This window comes from Pongo abelii, chromosome 16, assembly GCF_028885655.2.
Source record: "Pongo abelii isolate AG06213 chromosome 16, NHGRI_mPonAbe1-v2.0_pri, whole genome shotgun sequence".
Classification (NCBI taxonomy): Eukaryota; Metazoa; Chordata; class Mammalia; order Primates; family Hominidae; genus Pongo; species Pongo abelii.
Genome location: NC_072001.2, coordinates 62506116 through 62528477, shown reverse-complemented (window position 1 = coordinate 62528477; position 22362 = coordinate 62506116). Strand labels below are relative to the sequence as shown.

The following is a 22362-nucleotide window of genomic DNA, read 5'->3' as shown; positions in this document are numbered from 1 at the left end:
GATAAGCTAATCCTAAAATTTAAATGAAAATGCAAAGGACACAGACTAGTCCAAAACTACCTTTTAAAAAGAACTTATATTAGTTGTAAGTTGGAGAACTTACATTACCTTATTTCAAAAATATACTCTAAAACTAGAAATCAAGACAATGTGGCATTGACATTAAGAAAATCATACAGAACAGTGGAATCCAGAAATAAACCCTTATATTTTATAGTCAATTGATTTTCAACAAAAGGACAAATGGGAAAAGGATAGATTTTCCTAGGATAGCGAGATGAAAAAAAAATTAACTTAGACCCTTACCTCACACCATATACAAAAATTACCTCAAAACGGTTCACAGACCTAAGTGTATTAAGTGAGAATCTTGAATTAAACATAGGAGAAAATCTTTGTGACCTTGAGTTAATAAGCAAATAGTTGTAAAGATGCAACACCAAAAGAATAAACATTGAAGAAAAAAATTGATATTAGACTTTGATAAAACGAAAAATGTTCACACTTCAAAAGACACTATTAGGAAAACGAAAATATAAGCCACAGAATGGGAGAAAATATTTGTAGATCACATATCTGATAAGGGACTTGTATCTAAACTACATAAAAACTTTCATAAGTTATCAATAATATGACAACCCAATGTAAAAATGAATTCTGATACATGCTACATTACGGATGGACCTTGAAAACATTATGCTAAGTGAAAAAAGCCAGACACAAAAGTACAAATTATTGTCTGATTCCACTTATATGAAGAAGCTAGAATAAGCAAATTCATAAGGACAGAAAATAGAATAGAGGTCACCAGGGGCTGAGGGGAAAGTGGAGTGGGGAGTTACTTTTTAATGGGAACAAAGTCTCAGTTTGGGATGATGGAAATCTTTTGGAAATAGACAGTAATAATGATTGCCCAACATTGTGAATGTACTTAATGTCATTAGATTATACACTTAAAATGGTTAAAATGGTAGCTTTTTTCCCCACAATGAAGAAAATCTAATTAAAAAAAAATGGGTAGAAGACTTACATAGACATTTCACCAACGAAGACATACAAATGATCAATAAGCATATGAAAAGGTGTTCAAGATCATTAGTCATTAGGAAAATACAAATTAAAACCACAATGAGATACCACTACACATCCATTAGAAAAAAAAGATAATGCCAAATATTGCTGAGGGGGTAGAGAAACTGGAACCTTCATACATTGCTTGTGGGATTGTAAAATGTTACAGCCACTTTGGAAAATTATTTGGCTATGTTTTAAAAAGTTAAACATAAGCTCACTATAAGACCCAGCAATTCTACTCCTAGTAATTTACCCAAGAGAAATAAAGACATATTTTCACATCAAAGACCTGTCACAAGTGTTCATAGCAGCTTTACTCATAAAAGCTAACAACCGGAAACAATCCAAATGCCCATCAGTTCATGAACGGATAAACAGAATGTGGTATATCCAGAAAACAGAATATTACTCAGACATAAAAAGGAATATGATACATGCTAGGATATGTCTGAACCACAGAAAGATTATGCTAAATGAGAGAGGCCAGGCTGGGCACAGTGACTCACATCTGTAATCCCAGCATTTTGGGAGGCTGAGGCAGACAGATTGCTTGAGCCCAGGACTTCAAGCCCTGTCTGGGCAACATAGTGAGACTATGTCTCTACAAAAAATACTATAGTATAGATGGACCTTGTAGTATTAAAAACACAAAAATTAGCTGGGCATGATTGTGCACACGTGTAGTCCCAGCTACTTGGGAAGCCGATGTAGGAGGATCGGTTGAGCCTGGGAGGTCAAGGCTTCAGTGAGCCATGATTGCACAACTGCATTCAAAACAAACAAACAAACAAACAAAAAGAAAAGGAAAGAAAGAAGCCAGATGTGAAAGACCTCATATTGTAAGGTTTCCATTTATATGAAATGTGTGGAAAAGACCAATTTCTAGAGATAGAAAGTAAATGAGTGGTTGCCTGGGCTGGGGTAGAAGTAGGAATTGACTGCAAACAGGCTTATGTGAATTTTGGGAAGGTGATGGTAGTGTCCTAAAATTGAATTGTGTTGAGGTTGCACAATTTTATAATTTACTAAAAATCATTTAATTTTACACTTTTTGTGACATTTACATTATATCTCAATAAAGCCATTAAAATAAATAAATACATACAAATCTGACAATGCAAAAAAAAGAAATGAGGTTTAATTTTAGGAAGCATAATTCAGATATAATCTCCATCACAGGAAACAAAATTTTTCCTTAATCTAGCCATATATCTATTATTATTCATATATTCAATCATTACATGTGAAAGATATGAACACTGTGTAGTGAGGGAAACCCAAGCCCTAAATGATGTGAAGCTTTCTGAACTAAACTGTGTGGTCCCTGTGATTGCTCAATAAATAGAAGTAAATCTACCAATTCTAAAAATAGACATTATTGGCCTTTTATTGGTCTCATTTCAAAGAAAACTACAGCAGTAAAAAGGGGAGTTTGAGGAGCAATCCAAATGCCTAAATTGTTTGAGTATTAAACTGTATTACATATAATCATTATGACCTAGAAACATTTAATCTGAAGCAACAAAGTCTGATCTTAGTAACTGACTTAATAGCTGTCTTCAAAGATATGAAAGATTATAGAGTAAAACTATTTGACTAGTTCTTCTCTCCCTTCATTAAGAGCCAAACAAAATAAAATCATTTAATAATCAGCAAGATAAAGTTAGATTAAACATAACACTGACAGTAACTGTTATCAAACACTGGAATAAATTTAATTAGGATATTTCTGCAAGCTGTCTCCTTGGCGATCATTAAGAATAGACAAGACAGACAGCTTTGTTCTAAATGCATTACTGCCTGGAAGGTAGGAATTGGGTGACCTCCTGACACGGAGCAATTCTGTGGAAAGGGACATAGGCCACCTGACTTTCACAAACCTTACCTCGATATCCCGATTAAGTTGCTTCACTATGGCAGTTATGTTTCTGATATGCTCCTCCAAGAAAAGCCTGGCCAAGCGGTCACCTCCCCCTTTGTTTTGCATTTTCTGCAAACTGTTGACAATGTCATCTTTAATCCGAAAGGCGTGCTCTACGAGGGCGGCGGTGGTTTTCTCATGGCAGAGGATCCTGTCTTCCAGCTGCTCCACGAGGCTCACAGATGAGTATGGTGCCATGGTCAGGGACTGGCTGTGTCGGGGCATGGTTCTCACTCGCCTGCAGAAGGGAACCATGAGGGTTGTTAATTGGGAAAAAATAATTTTTAAAGCCAGATTCAAAACTTCCCGGAGAAGTTTGGAAATACAAATTATCTATAACTACAAGCTAAATAGGGTTTGAGGCAGGATTTCTGCCTAAAAAAGTTTTCTTCCCAAGCCGGGAAAGATCCTTAAATAATCATGCCCACAGACTTAAGTGTTTTAGAAGCGGTCTCCATGACTTCCAAGAGCAAGAGGCTGGCACAGTTGGGTACACTGACATGTCTCCCCAATATAATCTATGTTATCAAGATCAAGTTCATTAACAAAGTCTCCTAACATGCTCTCCTCCTCCTCCCTCTCTGAAACAGTGGTCACAAACTCAATGCCTACGTGGGTCAGGCAGGCGACATAAATGAGTGAAGCATACTACATATGAGGCAATAGGGAGTGTCAGGGACTTTAGAGAACTGGAAAGGGCATTTCCCAGCTAACGGGAGCCACAGTTCTGCTCCACCCATGAGTGACCATCAGGGATTTCAGGTCCCTTTTTCCAGATCATCTGATATTTCTCAAGAAAAGCTAGCAAATCCAGACTTGTACGTGAAATAGCTTGATTTTAAAATGTTAACGATTCATTTAAAAAGTATTTAAGGCCAGCACAGTGGCTCACACCTGTAATCCCAACACTTTGGGTGGCTGAGGTGGGAGGATTGCTTGAGCCCAGATCAGCCTGGGCAACACAACGAGACCCTATCTCTACAAAAAAAAATATTTAAAAATTAGCTGGGCATGGTGGCACATAACTATAGTCCCAGCTACTCAGAAGGCTAGGTGGGAGATCACCTAAGCCCAGGAGGTCAAGGTTGCAGTGAGCTGGGACTGTGCCACTGCACTACAGCCTAGGGAACAGAGTGAGACCCTGTCTCCAAAAAAAGTATTTAAGAACTTGCTAGGCCAAGCAATGTACTTCATGAGCCGATTTTGGCCGATAGGCCCCTAATCTGCAACTTCTGATTTAAAAAGCTTAACAGGGATGTTAGCCTCAAGCCCCCAGAGCTATATTTCACTCTCAACAGGAAATTCAAGTCTACTGTAGGACTACTGCGAAATCTCTACTTCTTAGGGTCACTGAGTGGTCCACAGTATGCTATAAATTGAAAGCTAGAGGACACAATAGTGTTTCTCTTGCCCTTGAACAAAACCATTCTTCAATAATGTAACAGCCCAAGCTTTCATTTGTAACTATCACACCCACTAGCAGCCCCCATGGGATGAGTGGAAAGGAAAAGTATACCTTAGATGCATATTTTCCATATATTATACCTTTCCTTGGTGACACAAGAAGGAAATACAGTGCTCCGTTGGGCCATTTTCTTTTTAATAATTCACATCTGTTGAAAAAATAAACACTAAATTATTTAACAGTTTATATCTAGAACCTAACCTCAAAAGCTTATTATTAAGTTGCTAAGTGGATCATAAATTATGCTGAAACACTGATCAGTTATATTATTAAATGCTTTGTATCTTATATATGAAATAAACAGCATATGTTTCCAAATAAGAAGAAAAGCAATCAAGCAAAATCAAAGCTCTTCTGAAATTAATACTGCTAAGCCTTGCAAGACAGACCAACAGGGACTGTACAATGGAGTTTCCTGAAGTTTCCTCACTCCAAATCTACATCTCAAGCTTGAGAAACCACTTTAACAGAAACTAGAGTGTCTTCAACAGGCTTATCCAATCTTATATTTCTCTGTAGAATTTTGCAGGAAACTACCTCAGTAAATTTGATCTCAGAAAATTTTTACTGCTAATTCCATGGCAAATGAAGAGCACTTATTTCTAAATTAATCTCAAATAAAACAGCACATGATCAATGTGATTTGATTTGCGGGAAGATATCTATCCACCAAGGGAATGAGAATGATATTCTTCATTAGAACTTGAAAACTTTATAATAAGATACAATCATTCATATTTCACCTTGCATATAAGGAACATTTGGTCATCACAACTCATTAGAAATGTGAAGAATACTAGAGGATGTTTAAAATACTTTATTATTTAGGTTCCTCAATACTGCTATCAATTGCCTTAAAACAATGAATGCCTACTAACCATGATCTGATTCCATAATTAATTCTCATTTAGATGCTGGATTCAGAAAGCATTTCTGATTGAAATCACTGTTTTGGCGTCATCTCTCTAGTGTTTTATTTTTGGAGTTTCAAAATGTGAACATTTCATTTTCTTAGACAAAGAACTTTAAACAAATTACATTTAAGGGAAAAAAAGTCATTCATGCCAAACAAGCTATGGTGCCCAAAGAGCTCTTCAGTGTCAAAGAGAAGCATTTCTGCCATACAGACTACAGTAGCCCTCCCTCATCTGTCAGGGATACATTCCAAGACCCCCAGTGGATGCCTGAAACCAAAGCCTATATATACTATTTTTTCCTACACATACATACCCATGATTAAGTTTAATTCATAAATTAGGCACAGTGCTCTTGCACTTTGGGGCTATTATGAAGTAAAATAAGGGTTACTTGGTCACAAGCACTGCAATACCCCAACAGTCAATCTGATAACAGAGATGGCTATTAAGTGACTCACAGGGCCAGGTACGCATGGTGTGGATATGCTGGACAAGAGGATGATTCCCGTTCTGGGCAGGAGGGAGCAGGATGGCACAAGATTTCATCACACTATTTCAGAATAGCACACAATTTAAAACTTATGAATTGTTTATTTCTAGAATTTTTTATTTAATACTTTTGACCATGGTTGACCTTGGATAATGTGGAAAGTGAAACCACCGATAAGGGGGACTACCGTAAATAAAATCAGGTCAGTGTGGGAAATGCTGTTATTTAGAATCATAGAATATTTACAGTTTTAAAGTTGTAAGACATCTCAGTTAAGATATTAATCTACAGAATAGCCTAACTTAAGAAACATGTATTTGGCATCTATTAGGTAATTAAGTAACCTAACTAGGAAAAACAAAAATCCCTTCCCTCAGGAGAAGTCATCTAAACCAACCAGAAAACAATGGATTGTGGCTCATGCCTGTAATCCCAGTACTTTGGGAGGCCGAAGTGGGAGGATTGCTTGAGCCCAGGAGTTCAAGCCCAGGAGTTTGAGGCCAGCTGGGCAACATGGCGAACCCCAATTCTACAAAAAATACAAAAATTAGCCAGGTGTATTGATGCACACCTGTAGTCCAAGCTACTCTGGAGGCTACTCAGGAGGATCACCTGAGCCCAGGGAGGCTGAGGCTACAGTGAGCCATGATAGCCCCACTGCACTCCAGCCTGGGCAATAGAGGAGACTCTGTCTCAAATACAAACAAACAAAAACAATGGGTTAAGTGGCTAACCCTATGAAAAAAAACACATGGGGAGGGAAAACAGGAGAGGGGTCGACTTTTCCTGGGTAGCAGCTAGGTCAGGAAGAACTGATGAGAATGAGTAGGCTTTCCCAAAATAGGGGATGGAGAGATTGTTCCACACCTTCTCTCCAACACTCCAACCTCTACTTCCTTTCTTCTGAACATGCTCTGGCCTGCCTAACCTGTTCTTCCAGCCTCATATTTGGCCACTCCCTACCACAATCACCTGCTCCAGTCACTGGGAATCCCCGCCCCCGCCACCCCTCCCCCACCATCCTTGGATATGTCCTGCAAGCTCCTGCCATCATGCCTCTGTGCATGCGCTCTATGGGAAATGCCCTTCCCACCCCTGCCAGCCTAGAAAACTCATGCACTCTTTAAAGCCCCACTAGCCCCTCCAGTCTATAAAATGGCTCTCTCTCTTGCATTTCTCCAGCTCTTTATCTGTTTGTATACTATTTATTATGCTCTATTCTTTTTAGTTGTTTAATAGTCTAGCTCCCCTACTAAACGACACGCTCCTTACAGGCATGTTTCAAATCTTAATAAACACAGGGCTGACCTAGAAGTATCCATATACGTTTGTTAATGACTGAGTGAATGACCAGCACTTCCAGATCAGAAACTGCAGCAATAAAGATATAAGACACTATACTTTAGTTAAAAAGTATAATTATTTACCAAGACTGAATCCCAAATATTAGACACTCAATAAGTATCTGAAAGAATGGGGACTTTGGCATCCCCTTCTCTGAAGGTCATTTCACCTACCTGAACAGAGCCACAAAAGTCAAGCCACACCACTGATTATCGGAGATGGCTTTTCAGAAGCAAACCCCCCTAAGTGCTATGCAGCTCTATGACAAGAAATTTCATAAGGCATGAGCTCACAAGACACATTATTCAGAATGGGTGCCCTTTATGAATGTGGTGAGGATCTGCATATCTGGCAGTTCGCTTGGTTTGTCAGCATCACGATTCTTTGCCAGAACGTGGAATCTATATTGCAGATGAATAAAGATTGATAATGAATAAGACACAGGATTAAATAACCTCTCAAGCATTGTTTGCAGATCTTCCCGTTGTTAATTCTGGCTTACCCGCCTGAGGTTATCATCTCCTGTACGTTTATAAATCTGATCGCTGATACCACAGGTCTGTCTACAACCTTATCACACAGGTCTGGGTTTCATGCTGTTTTGATTGTGCAGTGATTCCACTATATTAAACAATATATTAAACAATCTCCACTTTTTAAAGTTTTAAAATTGGGGGAAGTTAGGGGAAGGGACAGGTAGGTAAAGCAAGAAGAAAAGAATGGGAAGAAAGAAGAAAAAATAAAATCCGGGGCCAGGCACTGTGGCCTGTAATCCCAGCACTTTGGGAGGTTGAGATGGGTGGATGGCTTGAGCTCAGGAGTTTGAGACCAGCCTGGGCAACATGGTGAAATGCCATCTCTACAAAAAAAAAAAAAAAAAAAGCCAGGTGTGGTGGCACACACCTGTAGTCTCAGCAACCTGGGAGGCTAAGGTGAGCCCAGGAGTTTGGGACCAGCCTGGGCAATATGGCAAAAACCCATCTCTACAAAAACTACAAACAAAAAAAAATTAGCCAGGTGTGGTGGCACACGCCTGTAGTCCTACCTGGGAGGCTAAGGTGGGAGGATTTCTTGAGCCTAGGAGTTTGAGACCAGCCTGGGCAGCATAGCAAAACCCCATCGCTATAAAAAATACAAAAAAAAAAAAATTAGCTGGGTGTGGTGGCATGCACCTGTAGTCCCAGCTACCTGGGAGGCTAAGGTGGGAAAATCACCTGAGCCTGGGAGGTCAAGGCTGCAGTGAGCCATGATTGCACCACTGCACTCTAGCCTGGGTGACAGAGTAAGACCCTATCTCAAAAAAAGAAAAAAGAAAAAAAATCCAAATGCCCAAAATATGCAATATACAAATAGAATCCAGGAGTTCACAGAAGAGTAAAGTGAAATGCTATTATCTAAATCAAAATGATTATTTGTGATTATGAGGATTCTGTGAGGGGAGAAACAAAAAAGGAAGTAGATATACATAGAGATGAATATTTTAAAATTTTAATGAAAAAGAAGACATTAATGCCAACCAATTATTATAGTTTTATAAGTAATGTGACACTGAGTAGAAAAACCTTCCATACCATTTTAATGTAAAATGGTAAATGAATTTAATAAATTAAAATGACAATTTTTACTAAAGAGTTGAATACTAATCATGTAAAAACAGTTAATTTTTCATTTCACTATTAAAATATAGGATTGATACATTATGCCCAACCATCAGAATAAAAAATAGGCAAAGCATTTATGAATAAAGTGGTTGTAATATGATGGTAAAAAAAAAAACCCTATTTCCTTATAGCTAAAAACAGAGTGAAAGGACAGAGGGCAGGAACAGTGGAAGGTTTGTCTGGAAAGACAGCTGGATGTTGTTCTCTAACTCACCTCCAACAGCACCCTCAGGCCTTTGGACTTGATCCCCAGGTCCTGAAGAGTGACAGGAAGTTGTGGGATGGTAGAAGGCAAGGGCCTCCCAGGCAGGCAGGAGTCGGAGGAGATGGGTAGTCACAGTGGTATATGCAGGCCCAAGGCCCTGGTGACTAGACTGGGAATTCAGGCAGCCCAGAGATGGGATCTGGCTGGAGTAGCAGGAGGGGTGTGAAGATTCACCTAGCACTTCTCATTCCTCTCTCTCCTCTTGCCTCCCTCCCTACCCTCTTCCAGCTCTTCTCCCTTATCTTCTCCCTGCCTCTTCTCTTCCAATTTTTTTTTTTTTTTTTTTTTTTTTTTTTTTTTTTTTTTTTTTGCTTTCCCCACCATTGAGTCCTCTTCATTTTCCTTTGCCCTTTCTCTTAACTTCCCATTTTACTGCCTGGTTTCCTTCTTCTACTGTCTCTCTCATCCCTCTTTCTCTCACTCTCACTTTGCACAGCTACAGTCCAACATATTTTTCTCTCATAGAAAACATGCTGGTAGGATCAGAAAGGCTCTTGCTTGAATCCTGGCTTCCCCACTATCTGTATGATCTCAGTGGGCCTACCTTAGTTGGTTGAGTTGGGGGTCATATAACTAACAGCTGCTCACTCATAACGTAACGAGTAACTGCTTACTCGAGAAGGTCAGGTACTCATGAAGCACATTTATGTGCATTAGTTTAATTCATCCTCACAATCATTTGTAAAGTATTACACTCTTATTATCAACATTGAACCAGAGGAAACAGAGACTTAGAAATGTTCAGCAACTGGCCCAACATCACGTGGCCAAGAAGGAGTACAGCAGATATTTGAACCTAGGACCTCAGCCTCTGCATCACCAGGCATTAGCTACAGGAGGCTATGGAATATCTAGAACAGTGTCTGGCCTTAGCACACTGGATAAGCTTCCAGTAAGGGTTGGTTCCTTTCCCTTCCCTGGCTAATGTCCCTTTATGCACATCTGATAGAATACATATCTATTTTTTAAAATAAAACTTTCAGCCAGGAGCGGTGGCTCATGCCTATGATCCCAGCACTTTGGGAGGCCGAGGCAGGAGGATCACTTGAGCCCAGGAGTTCAAGACCAGCCTGGGCAACATAGCAAAACCCTATCTCTACAAAAAATACAAAAATTAGCCAGGCATGTTGGTGTATGCCTGCAGTCCCAGCTACTTAGGAGGCTAAGGTAGGAGGACCACCTGAGCCTGGTAAGTTGGAAGCTGCAGTGACCTGAAATCATGCCACTGTACTCCAGCTCAGGTGATAGAGTGAGACCCTGTTTCTAAATAAATAATATAATATAATAATACTTCATAGACTATGTGTACGCTGCATTTTCGAATTGACACTACATCATGAGCATGATTCCATGTCAATATATAAAGATATACATCACCATTAAAAATTTTTTTCTGTGAGACAGGGTCTCATTCTGTCACCCAGGTTAGAGTACAGTGGCTTGGTCATAGCTCACTGCAGCCACCAATTCCTAGGCTCAAGCAATCCTCCTGCCTCAGCCTCCAGAGTAGCTGGGACCACAGGCACTTACCACCATACCTGGCTAATTTTTCAATTTTTTACAGAGATGAGGTCTTACTATATTGCCCAGGCTGGCCTGAAACTCCCAGCCTCAAGTAATCCTCCCACCTTGGCCTCCCAAAGTGCTGGAATTACAGGCGTGAGCCACCACGCTCAGCCTACATCACCATCTTTAATGCCTGCATGATAGTCCACTGAATGGCTCTACCATAATTGTTAGCCAGCCCCTTAATGATGGACATTTTCACTGAAATAGTATTTCTAATCATGGATTAGTTCAGCTTTTTGGTATCTTATTTTCCTTTCCTTTGGTCTACAAAACGATGCAGGTAGTGTAGAAAGCCAATGGGGAAGACTGCAAAATTCAAGTTAAGATGAGACTCTGAAAATGAAATCTGAAGAATCAGGAAGAGATGGGAACAGCTGATCTATAAAAATGATCCAAGACACTGCTGACACTACTGAAATGGGCAAGCACTCATCATACTAGTTAATATCCATCTTTGGCTCTATGCTGCATGCTCCATGAGGAGCTGTATTGTCCACAGCTATATCCCAAGCACCTGGCACATCAGAGCTAATCAGTAAATGTTTGCTGGGTGAGTGAATGTCCAGGAGAGATAACTGAATTGAAGTAATTTCATATTGTTGAATATAATCAATTGAATTATATTCTGGCTCGAGAATGAATGTGCAACCAGAAAGGAAGAGGGTATACACAGCATGTCTACTAAAAGCAGAGTTTGAAGAGACAAAATGTATTGGTGACCAGATGTGGTGGCTCATGCCTATAATCCCAGCACTTTGGGAAGCCGAGGTGGATGGATCATTTGAGGTCAGGAGTTCGAGACCAGCCTGGCCAACATGATGAAACTGTATCTCTACTGAAAATACAAAAATTAGCTGAGCGTGATGGTCCACACCTGTTATCGCAGCTACTTGGAAGGCTCAGGCAGAAGAATCACTTGAACCCAGGAGACAGAGGTTGCAGTGAGCCCAGATCACACCACTGCCTTCTAGCCTGGGCTGGATAGAGTGAGACTCTATCTCAAAAAAAAAAAAAAAAAATTATTGGTGTTTTCAAGGACCTAAGAATCCAGGGCAGCAGGAAAAGCTCTATAATAGAGGGGGATGCATTAGGCTCTCATGGTCCAGTGACATTAGCCGTAAAGATAATCCTATTCACTCCTTGCCCTGAGTCCATACTCACCAACCACATGTTTTAGCTTCCCATATAGCTGTGCATAAAAGGAGAGTACACAGGAATCGGCAAACACAAGCCCAAGTCTATCTGCCAGCTACTTTTCTCGATGTGAATCAATATATTGGAATTTCACCTCCGATGGGAACCAGACTAGGTAAGTCAGCCCCCTGATAATCTCTGATCACCCTAACAATGCTGATCTAAACCCATGACACTGGAACCCATGATGTTGAAACATGATGATCAAAACATGGTCCCTGCTGTGGTGGACAGACTCATAGGGTGCCCCCCCAACACCATCCTTGTCTCTTGGTGTTCACACCTTGCATGGTCCTCTCCCTTTGAGTGTGGGTGGGACCTGTGACTTGCTTCTAACCAAGAGAATACAGCATCCAGAGACCAGCCAACTGACAGTCACCTGTACTCAGTGGGCAGTTGGAGTCAGCTGGGGTTCTAATACCAAACTACATAGGGTGTAATTCTGTTCACTGGAAATAGATTATTTATTTTATAATCTAAGTTTTAAGTCTAAATAGATTTCCACATGGCTGTCTTGCTTGGCAAATCTTAAAAGAATATTGAAGGATAAGAACTTGAACAAGTTTTGTTGTCGTTGTTTTTAATATATGCAACATTGGCTCTCTTCTGGACAATGGAAGCGAATTATAAAATAAATCTAATTTGCCATAAGAGATAAAATCCCCCAGAGATACCATTTCATCACATCAGACTGGCAAAAATCAAGTGTGAAAAGATCAACTATTGACAAGAATATATAGGAACAACAGGAACACAAGATGGGAGTATGAATTGATACTACCACTTTAGAAAGCAATGTTGAATATCTAGTACAGCTGAAGATGCACAAACCTAATGACCTAATAATTCTACTACTAAAAAATCCTCAAAAAACTTTCCAAATGTGCTCTTAAGAAGACATTTGCAAGAATACTTAAGGTAGCATTGTTTCTAATAGCAAAAAAATGAGGAGTGGGGAATGAACACCCATCATTAGGCAAATGGAGGAATAAACTATGATATATTCATGCAATGAAAGAACAAATAGTATTGAAAATAAATGAATTAGCAGCTAGGTGCAGTGGCTCAGGCCTGTAATCCCAGCCCTTTGGGAGGCCGAGGCGGCAGATGGCTTGAACCCAGGAGTGGGCCTGGGCAACATGGCAACCACATCTACATTAAAAAAAAAAAAAGAGAGAGAAAAATTAGCTGGGTGTGGTGGCACACACCTATCGTCCCAGCTACTAAGGAGGCTGAGGTGGGAGGATCACCTGAGTCTGGGGAGGTCAAGGCTGCAGTGAGCAGTGATCTCATCACTGCATTCCAGCCTGGGCAACAGAGTGAGATTTTGTCTCACAAAAAAAAAGGAAAGAAAGAGAAAAAGAAATGAATTATAATTACAAGTCCCAATGTGAATGAATCTCACAAATATATTAAGTGAAAAAAGTAAGCTGAAGAAGGATACGAACACTATACAATGTCATTTTTATAAAGGTTTAAAACACGCCAAATAATATGCCAAATCTGTAGCATCTAAAGATGAATGTGGAAATGACAAATACCAAATCAGGGTCATATTCCTCTCTAAGTGAGAAATAGAGAGGAATAGGTAGAATACTTGGGACTTTGACTAAATGTATCTTTTACTTCTTAAACTTAATTTTTCACTGTATCAATTTAAAAGAAATAAATTACTTCTTGCCCCCACTTAAAAAAACATGTAAACCAAGAGTTCAAAGGGGAGTCAAATTGTTAGACTCTCCAGGGCATGTACAGAATTCACTCTTGCCCTATACATTCTAGGACCATGAAATTGGAATTCCATGCCAAAAGTAACTAATCTCCATGAAATCTCTACTCTTAAAGCATTTTATCCATACTTAATACTATGTGATCTTAACTAGATGGTAATATTTCCATAAATGGCTATTGGTTAAATGTCCAACAATAGAAGAGCAGTTAGTTAGAACACAGCACATCCACTCAAAAGAATATCAATAGCTGGCCAGGCATGATGGATTACATGCCTGTAATCCCAACATTTTTAGAGGCTGAAGTAGGATGATCGTTTCAGGCCAGGAGTTCAAGACCAGCCTGTGCAACATAGCAATGCCGTCTTTACAAGAAAATAACAATAAAAAATAAATTAGCCAGGCATGGTGGCGAACACCTGTAGTCCAAGATACTCAGGAGCCTAAGGCAAGAGGATTGCTTGAGCCCAGGAGTTCAAGACTGCATGACACTGCACTCCAGCTTGGGCAACAGAGCTAGCTAGATCTTGTCTCTAAAAAAACTAAAAAACAAACAAACAAAAAAACAGCTAAGAATATATTTATGTATTTATGTCCTTGCTATAATGTTAAGGTGACAAAGAAAAAAAAAACCCACCAAGGTGGATTTATACTACACTTTATCTATCTATCTATCTATCTATCTATCTTACTAAACATCCTACCATGCACAATAGTACACATTATTTAGAACTATAACCAGGGCTTGGAAGCCAGCACTTTGCTCCAAGGCACCACAATTTAGATGGTGCAAACATTTTGACTCATGAGTTTAAAGGACACTGCAATTTCTTTTTTTTCAGGCAGAGTCTCACTCAGTGACCCAGGCTGGAGTGCTGTGGCACAATCTCCACCCACTGCAACATCTACCTCCCAGGTTCAAGTGATTCTCCTGCCTCAGCCTCCCGAGTATCTGGGATTACAGGTGCATGCCACCACACACAGCTAATTTTTGTATTTTTAGTAGAGACGGGGTTTCGCCATGTTGTCCATGCTGGTCTCAAACGCCTGACCTCACATGATCCGCCCACCTAGGACTCCCAAAGTGCTGGGATTACAGGCCTGAGCCACCACTCCCAGCCAACCCTGCAAATGTTGAAGTTATCTACTACCACTACCTCTGCCACCATTACCACATCCTGCTCCTCTTGCTCCTCCCTCTTCCCTTTCTCCCCACAATGAGAAGACTGCTTGACCATGGGCCAGCAAAGATGGATGAGGCAGGAGACTCAAAGTCAAGGACAAGGCAACCACTGCCCTGCTGAGTGCCCAAGCCACCAATTATCTGCCTTCCTTCTCTCCTGTATCTGAGGCCTCCTCCCTCCATGCCTAGATGCCTCCACGGTCTTGAGGCTACCTTTAATGCTGTTTCCTCCTCCTCTCTCTTCACTCATCCTCCTACCAACTTTCCCCCTGCCAAATTGCTGGAATTATCTATGTGGTGTGTATAGTTGTTATCTGGCTAAATCATGTGCTTCGGTAAAAGAAGGAGGAAGAGGGCTGTACAACTGAGGTCAGGATGCCTAATTTCCCAAGCCAATGTATCTAGATTGACAAGGCCAAAGGAAGGACCAATGCTAACAGCAGGAGCTTTCCACAAATTAACCACACTGTCCCAGTTGGGGAAGTGCCTCCAAATTATGTGCAAAGGAAATGAAAACAGTGCAAATAAGCACACTCTGTCTCCTTCATAGGCAGCTCATCTCTCCCCACTCCTGACCAGAATTTTTTAGAACAGCTGAGCAGTCCTTGGAAGAAATATGGAAGAAATATACTGGACTAGCATACTGAGGAATGCACATGGCATTATGGTTGTGAGGCCGATCTGGGGAAAGCTGGGTAAGTCATCGAGGCCTTACATGGTCTCTAAGACATTGGACATCCTCACACCAAAATATCTGTCCTTAGGCCAACAGCAGATGTAGCTTACCTGACACATCTTGACATTTTTTCAACTGTACATTACCTCAGCAACCCAGAAATCCTACAACCATCTTGGAGAGGGTGAGGCAAGGATTCTAGGACTAGAAGTATTAGTATGCTCATATCTTTTAAAACAGTGGAAAGAAATAAATTGAAATGTAAATAGTGGCACTGGGTACATTTTTATTCTGCTTTTCCTTATTTTCAAAATACTTTAACAAGTGTGCTATTTTCACAATTACACAAACTTAAATAAAACCTTCTTGAAGAAAAGAATGAACCAATGAATGACAATAACAACAAAAAGCATAAATTGCTCATTTACAGCTATCAAAACCAAGAAACAAGCCTGATTCTGGGCTTTAAAGACTATGGTTTAGTTAAAAGAAGTTTGCTATCAATTTTTACTTTCATTTCCTTGTGGGCACAGAACAAGGCTTGAGGCTGGTGCTCTCATCAAAGCTGGGACTGAAGCCTGGATCGCCTGTGCATCAGGGAATCAGCATGTTGTACAGGTCCAGTGGTTCTGGAGTGATGCCAGCACAGTATTCCAAAAACTCGAGGTTCCAGGAAAACTGCAAGTCCCTCCACAGGGTCCCAGAGCAGATACTTTCAATGCCCTTTGTCAAAATGGCCTTGAGTCCACTTAGCAAGACTTGCATTCTTTCCCCTCCATTCTATCACATTCATAAAGGGAATTCTGTTGGAGGTAGAAGGGTGAGGGGTGATGTGTTTCTGACCCACAAAGGTGAACTTTAGAATGCTTACAATATTTGACAGTGCTCTTCCAGCCAGTGCAGAGATTTCTGCATAATTGAAGGGAGGTGGTCAATCTGCAATACACACACGACCTCTGTCAGGTCCAGACAGATTTACAGACAGACCTCTAGAACCCAATGACTGGTCTCTGATGTTGCTTCAATCCACTCTCCACAGCTTAGAATGATGTTAACATTTTTAGGAGAACCCTTGCAAAAACAGATTGGTTTTTGTTCTCCTCTATTAATAACAGCTATTTTGAAATGCTATTTAAATCTTCTATTGTTATTTGAACTTTTCTGGATTATGTCTCCCCAGCTGAGCTGCTGTAGGGCAGCGGGAACCACATCCTACATGAACCTGTAATCTCCACGAAGCCTAGCACAGTGCCTCTTCACGGACACTCATACATATTTGTTCATTTGCCTTTTTGTTTTTCTAATTTGGGAAGACCCACTGTTTTCATTGTTGAGTTGCTCTACCCAAATGACATATCGATTGCTGACTGAAGGTGCTCTTCCAGCTGTGAGCTCGGCGGAAGGCTGGAGGTCACCCTGCAGTGGGCCCGGGCACTCACACCAAAAAAGAAGTCATTACTTTTAGGGTGTTTTATTATGATCAACGGCAATATGTGGCAACTTTTCTTTCTAGCATTAGAAAAGATACATTACCAAATGTTAAAAAAGGAACCTGCCAAGTGCAACAGCTAGAAGAGAAAAAATATTATTAAAAGCCCATGTAAACTCTCTACCTACTAAACCAGCAGGGGAAAGCACGATTCTGTGTGCTCTCATACAGACAGAATGCTGGTAGTGACTTTTGGTTCTACCCTCTATGAATCGCTGGCTGAAAAGCTAAGAATTTAGGCTTAGAAGAAAGATCCAGTCTCCAGTCTATGCCCTTTTTCTCACACTCAGAGAGAGGAGGCTGGACTTCCCTGCTTAACATGGGAGTCTTTTACTCTTTTACGTGGAGTAACGACTTGAGTACAGCACATTAATTTTATAACTATTTTAGGAGCAGGGGAGGACTCTTGAGTTTTTCCAGAGGTAATTAAAAATGGGGGAAAAAAGAAACCTGAAATAAACAAAAAACAAGCTGAAGGCACCAGGGGTTTCTGAATAACATCTTCCCGGTTCAACAATTTTAAGAATTCCATAATGCGAAAGCAACCCCCACACATTCTCTCCCACATAAACATGCTTTTTATTTAAGCCACACTCAGCGACGGCAGCAGAATGTCTTGCCTGCACTTCTGTAGTTGCTTCATCCAGAGAGAATGTCTTCTCCACAAACGCGTTCTGAAGTAGGGCAGAGGGTAACCACCGGTCAGCAAACGCAGACACCTTCAGGGAGGAAGACTGAAGTTCCCAGTAAGCTCAGCAGCTCGCCACCCGGAAATCTGAGTTTTCACCACACTGAGATCTGACTTTCAACCTCAAGTACCAACGTTCCCTTGGTAGCAACTGAAAATTTTAGGCTTTTTGATATTTATCAACCAGCACATTCCTAGTAATTTTCCTGGTGTACCAGAAAGAGGTAATTATGTTCCTTCCGATAAACCCTTTTATTATCACTGATAGCTACATTTTTAAAATAACAAGAACCACTGAGCTATGGAAGGAGTCGACAAAAGACCACCAAGGCATAAAAAGCAATTGGGTTTTCTCTTTTTGCAAAAATCACCTGCTTTTATATGGAAAGACTCATGGAACATAAAACTACATCCAATAAGTCAAAAAATAAAATAAAACAGTCAATAGGGAGAGGGAAGACAGTAGAGGAGTTACTGAGAGAGAGGAACAGACGGAAAGAGTGAAATGCGGGAGGAGAGAAACAGTGAGTAGAGTGGGGAGGCAGTGATGAAGGACAGCAGAGGAGAGAGACGAGGCCAGACAGCCAGAGGAGGCAGGTGGCTCCAGGGCTCCCAGGGAGGAAGGGAGCTGGAGAAACTATTCCTCTCACATTCAGCTGCTCATTTGGCGTGTGAAGAACTAGATGGGCCATTTTTAATATGCTATGTTAGTTTCTCTACTCTTTTTTTAAAAAATCAAATATGTTCTTTCTTTGTCTTGACACATACACACGACGTTAAGATGTCATCAGGGAAGAATCATTTTTTCCACTTACAACATGAAAATGCCTTCTCAAATTATCCACCGTTTTACTAAAAAGATCCTATTTTGAGCCAACACCCACCTGACTCTTCGGGTAAGGCATGGGTCTCACATCCACCATCGCATACCACGTGCTAACAGACAGCTCCATGGTTATTCTGTGCACTTGCTTAATGATTTCATCAAATAATTTAGTCCAGTCAACAAATATTCATTGAGCCTCTACAGTGCTGAACAAGACACAGCCCCCGCACTGCAGGAACTTCCATTCTGCAGGGAAATAACACTAGCAAGGCACTGTGCAGGAATGGAGGGGCTGGTCAGTGCCACTGGTCAGAAGGCAGGATCAGTTTGAACTGGGTCATCAGGAAAAGCATTTGAGGAGCAGGTATTTGAGTCTGATATTCAACGGGGTAAATGATGTGAATTCAGAGCAGCATGAGAAGGGGTGGAGAGGGGGCAAAGCAGAGGAAATACTGATTGGTGAGGACTATGGGACCCTTGGGTTCCTGTTGTTAAGCAGCGGCCAATTAGGCGGGAACAGTCGATTGAGGCCAGTGTGCACAGGCCTTCACTCCACAACTGCCCCAAACGGGAGAGAAACAGTAGGCACAGAAAGGAAAGGACGAATGGAGGGAGACTGTGCAGGGGACACCTCAACTTGACTCAATGACTGTCTGGATGTGGGAGTGCAAGGAACAGAAAGTCAGAATAACCCCAGGTCTTCAAGCTCTGGTTACAGAGAAGAGGATGATGGCACTAATGTCATCAAGGAATGCACTGAGAGGGACACACTCCACTACTCATGAGAAACATCAGACAAGGCCAAGCTACAGGGCGTTCTACTACATAACTGACCTGCACCCTTCAGACGTGTCAAGGTTCACGAGAGACAGAATGACTGGGAAATAGTCCCAGATTAGAGGAAAGAGGCATGACAACGAATGTAACACATCCGATTGGATCCTGGACCAGAAAACATCTTTTTTTTTAAAAGATCTTTTTGGCCAGGTGCAGTGGCTCACGCCCATAATCCCAGCACTTTGGGAGGCCGAGGCGAGCAGATCACCTGAGGTCAGGAGTTCAAGATCAGCCTGGCCAACGTGGTGAAACCCTGTCTCTACAAAATTACAAAAGTTAGCCGGGCATGATGGTGGGTGCCTGTATTCCCAGCTACTTGGGAGGCTGAGGCGGGAGAATTGCTTGAACCAGGGAGGCGGAGGCTGCAGTGAGCCGAGATCGTGCCATAGCGTTCCGCCCTGGGCGACCGAGCAAGACTCCGTCTCAAAAACAAAATAAAACAATAAAGATCTTTTTTTCTCCTCTTTTGCCATGAAGGACATTATTAGGTCAATAGATGACACATGAATAAGGCCTGTTGATTAGATAATAGCTCTTAATGCTTATTTTCTGATTTTGACACTTATACAAGAAAATGTCCTTTTTAAAAGGAAACATACACTCAAGTATTTAGTGGGACAAAGGTGTACCATGTCTACAACTCACTCTAAAATGGTTCAGGGAAAATGACAACATGTGCACGTGTGTGTGTGTATATGTGTGTGTGTATACATATGTGTGTGCATACATATGTGTGTGCATAAACACACAGATACACAGACACAGAGAGAAAGAATGAGAGAATATGATAGAGTGAGAAAGGTAAAACAAGTGTGGTAAAAATTAATATTTAGAGGATTTGGTTGAAAGGTATGTTGGGAATTATTTTAATTATTGCGGCTTCTCTTTTTCTTTTCTTTTCTTTTTTTTTTTTTTTTTTTTTTTTTTTTGAGAGACGGAGTCTTGCTCTGTCACCCAGGCTGGAGTGCAGTGGTGCGATCTCAGCTCACTGCAACCTCCACCTCCTGGGTTCAAGCGATTCTCCTGCCTCAGCCTCCTGAGTAGCTGGGATTGCAGGCGCTCACCACCATGCCCAGCTAATTTTTGTATTTTTTTAGTAAAGACGGGGTTTCACTATATGTTAGCCAGGCTGGTCTGGAACCCCTGACCTCAGGTGATACACCTGCCTCAGCCTCCCAAAGTGCTGGGATTACAAGCATGAGCCACTGTACCTGGCCAGTTATTGCAACTTTTCTATAAATTTGAATTATTCAAAGTAAAACGTTTAAAAAGGGGAAAAATGATTACGGACGCCAGGAAGACAAGGTAGAGACAAAGCAGTCAGGCTTCTGAGTATTACATTCTGAGTGAAATGTGGGCAACAGCTCAGGGCCCAAAATATAGATCTGAAGTACCCGGGGGCCCTGGGTAAACAGGGTTAAAAGTGGGGCTCTAAGGTCATACTGGTGGAGTCCCTTTCCCAGGTCTGCTCCTTGAAAGCAGTGTTTTCTTTAAGTTATTCAAATCTCCCTCGACTTCAATTTCTGCACCTACATAACAGGAGTAATCAGAGTATCTGCCTCACAGAGTTGGAGTGAGGATTAGAGGAAGTAGTACAAGTGGGCGAGGGCGCCCAGTGAGGCGCAGGGAAAGCGCCCAGTGCTCTTTAAATACTACTGTGGGCTCAGAGGTGAGGCTGGGGCAGGGAGAAGGGCGGAGGAAAAGGAAAGGAAAGACCAAGGACAGGATCTCACAGCATCCCCGTGTCTACAGGCCAGGAAGAAAAAGGAAACAAATGAGGTTCGAGTGGGCCTGGACTACCAGCGTCATGGAGACAGGGAGAGACAGAGGCGCAAAGGGCTGACTGCTGCCAGGAGACGCAGGTCAGGGACCAAGGAGGGGAAAGACAGGGCAAAGGCCTCAGATCTGCAGCCAGGACACCTATGCCAGAGCCCTCTGAGGAAGCAGTTTCAACGGAAAGATGAGGGTGAAACCAGAGTAGGTGAGTGGACAAAGAAGAGAACCTGAGAACAGTTCAACAGAGTAGCAGGGTCAAGAACAGTGCTACCCCATACGACAGCCATTGGCCCTATGTGACTACTTCAATTGGATTTAAATTAGTTTAGAATTTACTAAAATGGAAAACTTGGTTCCTCAGTCACACGAGCCACACTTCGTGTGCTTAAGAGCCACATGTGGATAGTGACTACCATATGGGACAGTGCAGATATAAAATATTTTTCTCACCACAGAAAATTCTATTGGACAGAGCGACGCCCCCACCACAGTTTCTTATGGGAAGGATGACCCATATGGTGGAGTAAGGGTTGGGGCGGAGTAAGGAAGGACCAAAGACAATGGAGAAGAGGAATAACAAATGCAGTCAGTTCCCAAAAGAGGTGAGAGGAAGGAATCAAGTCCAGAGAATGAAGAGTTTGGAGTGCATGTGGATTAACCTTGGGGAAGGGACTCGTAGACATTTTCTTCCTTTGAGGAAGACGAAATAAAGACAAAGAGAGGAAGAGAAAGATGCTTGGGGGCCTTGAGGAAGGTAAAGTGGGAATTCATCTGGTGAAATTAGAGCCAGCGTAAATTTTCAACGGAACCTGTCCAGAGGTCTTTGTGACTTCCTCCTGGATAATGTGGCAGGCTGGGAGAAGAATAAGCAGGCAAGGGGGGCTGATTTTGGATTGAGGACTGGAATATAAGAAGCCCAGCACATTGAAACAAGGGATTTTGGGATCCCAGACAGAATGGAAACGGCTAGCAACCTACATGCCCCAAGTGGAGAAACAGAGTCACAGAGGGGCTGAAGGATTGGAACAGCAAGTGCTTAAGGTACCAGGGTCCTCAGCGATGGTTAAAATCCAGAGCAGTATGTGGGTAGTATCAGCTAAGTAGGCTGAAGTCCAAGTTCAAGATCTCGAAGGTTCAGTCTTGTTCAAGACTGAACAAGTCCAAGATGTTAGCTGAAGCAAAGTGGAAACTGAGGCTATAGGAATAGATGTTGAGGAACTTCAAGGTCAAAGAATTAAGACAGCTTCAACACAAACC

General features: G+C 41.5%; 1 protein-coding gene across 2 annotated transcripts in view; it reads right to left on the bottom strand.

Annotated features, from left to right (window-relative positions):
• The window catches only part of FAM81A (family with sequence similarity 81 member A), an 84672-nt gene that overhangs the window by 59985 nt on the left and 2325 nt on the right, over window positions 1-22362 (bottom strand). The window contains exons 2-3 of one of the 2 annotated variants that reach the window (XM_002825506.4): window positions 4512-4608; window positions 2960-3233 (exon numbers count right to left, since the gene is read on the bottom strand). In XM_002825506.4, coding sequence (XP_002825552.1) covers window positions 2960-3233; window positions 4512-4531 — 294 coding nt within the window. In that variant the 5' untranslated portion in view covers window positions 4532-4608. The remainder of the gene's footprint in view (window positions 1-2959; window positions 3234-4511; window positions 4609-22362) is intronic. The other variant, XM_063716169.1, reaches the window with a different exon arrangement.